This window comes from Vulpes vulpes, chromosome 15 (genome assembly GCF_048418805.1).
Source record: "Vulpes vulpes isolate BD-2025 chromosome 15, VulVul3, whole genome shotgun sequence".
Lineage (NCBI taxonomy): Eukaryota > Metazoa > Chordata > Mammalia > Carnivora > Canidae > Vulpes > Vulpes vulpes.
Genome location: NC_132794.1, coordinates 72,645,287 through 72,652,947, shown reverse-complemented (window position 1 = coordinate 72,652,947; position 7,661 = coordinate 72,645,287). Strand labels below are relative to the sequence as shown.

The window sequence follows — 7,661 nt, the reverse complement described above, 5'->3', positions numbered from 1 at the left end:
GGTCATGATCTCAGGGTCCTGGGATGGAGCCTCAGGTCAAGCTCCCTGCTCAGTGGGGAGCCTGCTTCTCCCTCTCCCCCTGCTTGCTCCTCTCCCTGCTCATGCTCATGCTCATGCTCTTTTTGTCTCAAATAAATAAAATCTTAAAAAAAAAAAATAGGTATCAGTTTTGCCAGGGATTGGAGGGATGGAGGAGGAAGAGTGCGGGATGAATAGGTGAAGCACAGGGTATTTTTAGGGCAGTGAAACTATTGTGTATGGTTTACAATTACTATTGTAATGGTGTATATGTGTTATTATACATTTGTCAAAACCCATAAAATGTACAACAGGAAGAGTGAACCTTAATGTAAACTATGGACCCTCAGTTAATAGTACTGTATCAGTGTCGGTTCATCAATTGTAAGAGATGTACCACACTAATATAAGATGTAAATAATTGGGGAAACTATGGTAGACTAGAGAGAGGCATGTGAGAACTCTGTATTTTCTGATCAATTTCTCTGTAAGCCTCCAACTGTTCCAAAAGAATAAAGATCTAATTGAAAAAAGCAGGTCACCATTGAAGGATTTTTATGAACTAATTATTTTGAAAACTGTTAGAGAAAGATTTGATGTCTTTCCAATACACACTGGACCCCTAGGGAATCAAATAATAGAGGGGGAAGTGTCTCATTATACAGATATTCCCGCTAATCAGGAAGGCATGATATGTTCATTTTGCAACACCTGATCAACATTCTATCTATAGGAAATGAACATCACAGACTGCTCTATAAATACAAAAGTAAACACAACTAGGTGATCTATACTATCTTGACCAAAAGAAGAGACAAACATGAGTCTAATAAAGCCTCTCTAGATTCATCTATCAATATACAGGAAATACAGAGGGCAGGAAAACATACTAAATGACATTATGAGGATACAGTCAGCAAAAACATAGGTGTAAAACTATAGGTCAAATGACCAATTTCTTTGATAAATAAGCTTCAAGGGGAGTGGGGAGAAGTGGAAGAAAACTCTTCAGATTAAAAGACTTACGAGTCAAATCAACCAATCTCAATGTGTGAACTTTATTTGGATCTTTGATTCATACAAACTCTAAATTTAAAAAAATTATTAGACAGTTGGAAATTTGAACAATGACTGGATATCTGATGATAAACTAAAGAATTTTAAAATTTGTATGTGTGGTGATATTGCGGTCATTTTTTAAAAAAAGAGTTAAAGAGCTTCACACTGTAATATTTACAAACGAAATGAAAAATTATCTGGGATTTAATTCAACATAAAATAGGAGAAAGGGGGAAGGATGAGGGTTTGGGTGAAACAAGACTGGTCATTAGTAGATCACTGTTGTACTGGACATTAGGTACATAGGTCTATTACATTAATCTGTTTACTTTTTCACATGCTTGAAATCTTCCATAGTAAAATTAATTTTATAAACAAGCAATACACACAGTTAAAAAAGAAACAGAGTATTACTGTGAAACAAAACCTATATGGGCTTTTTAATGATATAGCTAAGTGTAGAGGAATTATTTTTGAACCCTGCTACTCTGTCTCCATGTCCATGCAATCACCAAACACTGCTGATTCTACTTCTAAATGAACACTTCTTTTTTTTAATTTTAATTTTTATTTTTTTATTCATGAAAGACAGAGAGGCAGAGACACAGGCAGAGGGAGAAGCAGGCTCCATGCAGGGAGTCCGATGTGGGACACAATCCCGGGACTCCAGGGCGGTAGGGCAGGCGCCAAACCACTGAGCCACCCAGGCGTCCCTAAATGAACACTTCTTTCAAACAAGTCCAAAGTAAATTTGCCCTTTACCTAGTGCACTTCTACTTCAATCTACCTCCAAAACCACTGCCAGAGTGTTTTTTTTAAAAAACACAAATTTAATCATACCCATCCTTTGCTTAAAATCCACAAATGCTTCTCACTGATCTTAGGAGAATAGCCAGCATTGTCAATACGTATACAGTTTAAGTCCTGCAGAGTCTGTTCCAATCCCATGTACCTCACCAGCTCACCTTGAGGTGTTCTGTAGAAGGGCCTTACCTTTCTACACTCCAGCTACTTCTTAAACTTGCCATACTCATTCCCAACTCAGAGCATCACACTTGCTGCTCCCTCTGCCTGGAATGCTACTTCCCTGTGTACACACTCTTACCTTTCAGATCACACCTTAAATGCTACTTTCTCTTTTGGTCTAGGTGAGGTCAAATTTCTCACAGATTCATAACAACTTGTCACAACTGAGAATTTAAAATTATCGAAGTTATTTATTTAATGTCTTGTCTTTCCTCCTATAATACAATCTCCAAGAGAGAAGGAAATAGGTCTTACTATATCCCCAAAGCCTAGCATTTTGTTCTGCACATAGTATAAAGTCAATAAATCTCCACTGAACTATAAATGACTGGTTTGATGAAGGAATAAATAAATGAATTTAAATATAATGCTGGTCAAATCATGAAAGAGAAATTATATGCGCCATAATCACAATATTACCCAGTTAACCTTAATCATGTTAGTCATACTCCTACAAAAGATTTGCAGTGCTTCACTGTATAGGTATCGAAACAAACAACAGGAAATGAGTGAGAATGGCTACATTTCAAATCCAAGTTACAGTCATTCACTGATACTCCAAAGTACTTAATAAAGAAACAGGGATGTACCTTCATATATCATCCACCTTTCAAAGAAGACAGACAGATATACAAATAAAAGTGCTGATTCAAGTTCCAACTTTGCTATTCAAGCAGAAAACTCAGATTCTCTGGAAGAGTAAAAGACCATATGTACTAAAATTTTATATTTATATTCAATTATTTAAAACAGTCTACATACAGATTGCACACAGTCTCTTAACTCTTATAAAATGGGTGAATTTAACTAATCAAGTAAAATCAAAGCTTAAACATTTTAAATATTAGATCTTCACAACTTTTAATTAAATTAATGAGAAAAAAAACTACAAACTCCTGAACCAAAATTTTATTTTAAATTATTCAGCTTTAGGGCATACGAAAATTTTTGTAATATATGACATGTAAAGATGTTAGCACATTGAACAACGATAGAAAATATTTTCATCCAACTTGTGAATCACTACTATGTTTATTTCTCCAATGAAACAAATGCACAGTTCCCTTAAATCAACTTTGTCATGGAATATCAAGTAGGTTTAACATTTTTATATTATTGTTTAATAACTCCCTAATAAGGTTTTGAGTTTCTAGTCCACTTACACATAATATTTTTCTCAATGTATTGTATATTGTAGTTGCTTTTCCTCTCATCTCTGGTGGAACATATCTAATATCTAAATATTCAGGTAATTTAGATCTGGAATCGTACAGCATGTTAATAAAACTTTCAATGTCCTCAATTCCACTACTGCTTTGTCCTAGTGGTAATACCTGGGATCTGTACATTTTTTGTAGTTTATGTTCTGCTGCTTCTGCTAATGCAAGGCTTCGTTTTAGATGCTCTCTAGAGGCTCGAATGTCCTCTCTGTATTCTGGCTTGAGGCTTTCAGCAAGAGGTACCCGTTGTACCTGTGACCTAATATCTGAAATTTTTTTCAAAATGTCATCATTACTCAAAAGCTGTGGCTGTCTTACAAATGTTTGTAACTCAGGCTTGTCCACTTCATATTCACCTGAGAGCTGAGGAACGTCTTCTGGTTCTGTGATGGTACCCAAGTCAGTGTACCTATTTAAAGAGGTGACAGATGGATGGGTTGAGGTGGCAGCTGGACTTATGTAGTCTTTGGTAATAGTAGGCTTTGGTTCCTCAGTTGGTTTTGTTTCTGGCTCTGGCTCTGGCTCTTTTACAATATAAGGTTCGTCTGTGCGTAAAACAACAGAAACATTATTTGGTTTAATTGACCAGAATGCTGTAACTTCAGTAGGTTTTCTCTTGCTTACTTCCAGTGTGAAGCCTCCAGTAGGGGAAGCTCTGGTTCCTTCACTGGCAGGATTGATTAAAACATCATTTTCAGTTGAAGAGTCTCCATGTGTGATTATCTCCTTTAATTTTGATACCTTCGGTCCTATAGAATAAACATTATTTGGAGACTTTGATTTTTTCTCATGACCTGGCTCCTTCGTAGGAACACTTAGTATTAGGTTCTGTAAAACTTCTACATAATGATTTAAGTTTTGTTCTTCGTCAGGCGTCACAGTTATGCCTTAAGGGAAAAAAAAATCAAACAGTAAATAACACTTAATATTATATATAACATATTGACAGAATTACTGACCTAAATTGACTTCATATGCTATCGCTTAAAAGTTAAGATTAAAAAAAGAAAGTACCTTGCCTTTGACTCAGTTGATTCCCACTTAAGTAAAAAAAATTTTTTTTCAGATTAACAGATGAACAAGATTAGTGCAAAAGTTGCATGTTAACACAATTCTCTGTATTTTTTTTGCTTTTACTCTTCCATATGATTCAGTAGGCAGATTATTAAAACAAAATTCTTTATTATATCCTTCTAGTGGTGTGCTAGAATTGGTTCATACTGGCTCACCAAAACCAGTCATTAAATTTTTAAGGAATTTTGTGAGCCAAATGTTAAACATAGACATTATTTAAAATAATTTTAATTTACAATTAAAATACACTGTATTCAAAATAAAGGTAACAAATATCCAAAATTCATCACTTCTTATTCTTTTGTCATTTTACTATTACCTATGGTCTTGAGGTTATTTATATCTAGTGAGGTTATTTACATCTCTATGGTAGAGATGCTATGTAATACTGTACCACTCTTTATCTCTTTCCATGTCCCGTTCAGTAACACCAAATACATACCCTGAAATCAGCTATGGTGGGAGTATTTATGTCATGTGAATAGACAAATGCTATAAATCTGGGCTTACCAGTCCCTCCAAAAAGCCAGTTGTTGATCATTTACCAGTATACTACTGCCTTCAACCCAGCAAAGATCTAACTATGGGGGATGCCTGGGTGGATCAGTGGTTGAGCATCTGCCTTTGGCTCAAGGTATGATCCCAGGATCTGGGGATAAATCTCACATCAGGCTCCCCGCAAGGAGCTTGTTTCTCCCTTTGCCTGTGTCTCTGCCTCTGTGTGTCTCTCAGGAATAAATAAATAAAATCTTAAAAAAAACCAAAAACAAAACAGATCTAACTATGGCCTGTGGGTCATATCTGATGTGGAAATGTTAGGGTTCAGAGCAAACAGTCAAGAAAGAATTCTTGAGACATATTTGGTGCAAAAAGGTGGTTTAATTAAAGCACAGGGACAGCACCCATGGGCACAAATTGCTGCACTGGGATTTTGAGGGGTGGTTGATTATATAGTTTCAAGTTGGGAGGGGGTTAGGGATAGTATAAGTCTTTAAGGAATTTGGAAGGAAGGTTTCCAGGACTTTGAAGGGGCTAGCTATTGTTAGGAAAAGGTCATTTATTACTATCTAGTAAAACCTTAGCCATGAGACCCTTCAGATGTATTATCAGTGGGCCATACACATGAAGGATGATGGCTAACATATATCTTGCGGAGGGCGGGGGGAGGGGAGAGAAAAAGTAAGTTTCCAAAGAAACTATTTTTATATGTTAAAGGAGACTTAGAGGAGGCAGGGATAATGTTAAGCTAAGATTGCCTTTTGCCCTAGCAAACTATCAACATCAAGGGAATTGAGTTCCTGGAGGGAAGTCACTCTGCCAGTCTCAAGGACTTGGGAATGGGCTGTAAATTGTAAGGAAATTTAATTTTTTTCTTTTTCCTTTATTTCCCACCTAGTTGTTTTGTAAATAAAGTTTTATTGGAACCCAGCCAGTCTTGCCCATTTGTTCATGTATTATTTATGACTGCTTTGGGTTGTAACAATAGAATTGAGTAGTTGCAACAGAGACCATAGGGTGTACAAGCTGAAAATACTATCTGGCCCTTTACAGAAAAAGTTTGCCAAATTCCTGGTCTAAACCATCAACATTTAACTCTTAAAAACAAAATGGCTGTTCTACTTATACTGGTATTTTGCTGCATCTGAGTGGTTGGTGAAGCCAACATGGAAAACAAAAAAGATTTTTGAATAATATATTCTGAAACTCTGCTTCAACTCCCCTCTCCTAAGATAGTTTTTAATTTTAATTGCTGTTCTTTTGTATTACATGTCATTTTGAAATAATTTTGCCACTATCAAGGATATAAATTGACTTAATTCAAGAAAATAAGTCCCATTTTACCAAACTCTAATGCATAACTCCTACCTAAATCCTCCCTCTCCAGGCAAAATTGAAAGTATTTTTTTAATTTAAAAAATTTCTTAATGAGAACTAAACTGTGAGGCAAAGTGATAGTGGAAAGACACCAGACTTGTTTGGAGAGCTAGATTCTAAAAATAGATTCTGGAAAAAAAAATAGATTCTGCATTTTATGTTGTTATGCTTAGAAAAGCCTTGCATACGTCAAGATCCATACGATGATGATAGGCGAAAAAAGGAGGTAGATTTTGATATATTATTATTATTGTAATAATTTTCTTAAAATCACCTTCACATTATCATGCATTTTGTCTATGAATTGTGGAATTGTAAAAATGGACTAGAAGGCTAACATACCTAACCCTTGTAGGTTATTGCTTATTTTGTGCCAGTCTCTGCCTATCCCTTAGTAAGGCCGAAGGCTAGAAATGCCTGGTGGCACTCACCTGGGCCCTGGAGTGAGCTACCCACAGATATTCCCCCTTTTCAAATCAATGTTACAACTGGGCTGACCCATGTGGTTCTTATTATGATTGTAAGACACCCTTCAGCAACAACTCTCAGGAAACTGAAAAATAAAGGTTTATTACTTATAAGACCTGGAAATTACATAGCACACCTGTGGCCACACAGCGGGAGGTGGAGGGAGATGGAGGAAGAAAAACAGAGAGGAGAGAGAGAGAGAGAGAGAGAGAGAGAGAGAGAGAGAGAGCGCGAGCGCCCACGCAGGCGCCCGGAAAGCAGAGGAGCCAGAGACAGTGACAGAGAGAGGGTGGTGGGAGGTAGAGAGTGCATATGGGCCAAGGGTTCTCCTTTTATTAGGGTCAAATGTGGGGGCCCTAGGGTTCACTCTTTATTGATGAATTTAAAACATAAGAGCATGAATTTGAAGCTCAGGAAGAGGAAAAAACACCTGGCCCAAAAAGACAGTTATCAAAATCAATTAATAAGATCTCCAAAACAAAGGAGCCTCAGTAGGGAGAGGTGGCGCGGCTCTTTATCTAGGCAAGTGGCTGGCAACGTGTTTAAGCTAATGGTCTTTGACAGGGACAGCTCTTTGAAATGAATGCCTCTACAATCAAAGCTTAAGTTTGGCACTAGCATTACAAAACAAACAAACAAAACAAAACAAAAAACAAAAACCCCACAACCCTCAGAGTTTATACTACATTGATTCTGAGGAGAGGAAATGAGATTAAAATTGATCATTAAAGGGAACTTGACACTTACTTATATATATTTTACTCTCTAAAAATACACAAACACACACACCCAATCGCTTACTATAGTCAACCTTTAAAACTCACATTTTAAAAAGGAAAATAGGGGGGGAGGGGCAAGATGGCGGCAGAGCAGGGTCTCCAAGTCAATTGTCCTCAACAAATTACCTAGAAAACCATCCAA

At 36.6% G+C, this 7,661-nt stretch overlaps 1 protein-coding gene across 1 annotated transcript in view; it reads right to left on the bottom strand.

Moving 5' to 3' along the window:
* Positions 1-1,054: 1,054 nt before the first annotated feature.
* SPESP1 (sperm equatorial segment protein 1) overlaps positions 1,055-7,661 on the bottom strand; it is a 28,066-nt gene continuing 21,459 nt past the window's right edge. Inside the window, exon 2 of the mRNA XM_026014060.2 lies at positions 1,055-4,210. Coding sequence (XP_025869845.1) covers positions 3,183-4,210 — 1,028 coding nt within the window. The 3' untranslated portion in view covers positions 1,055-3,182. The remainder of the gene's footprint in view (positions 4,211-7,661) is intronic.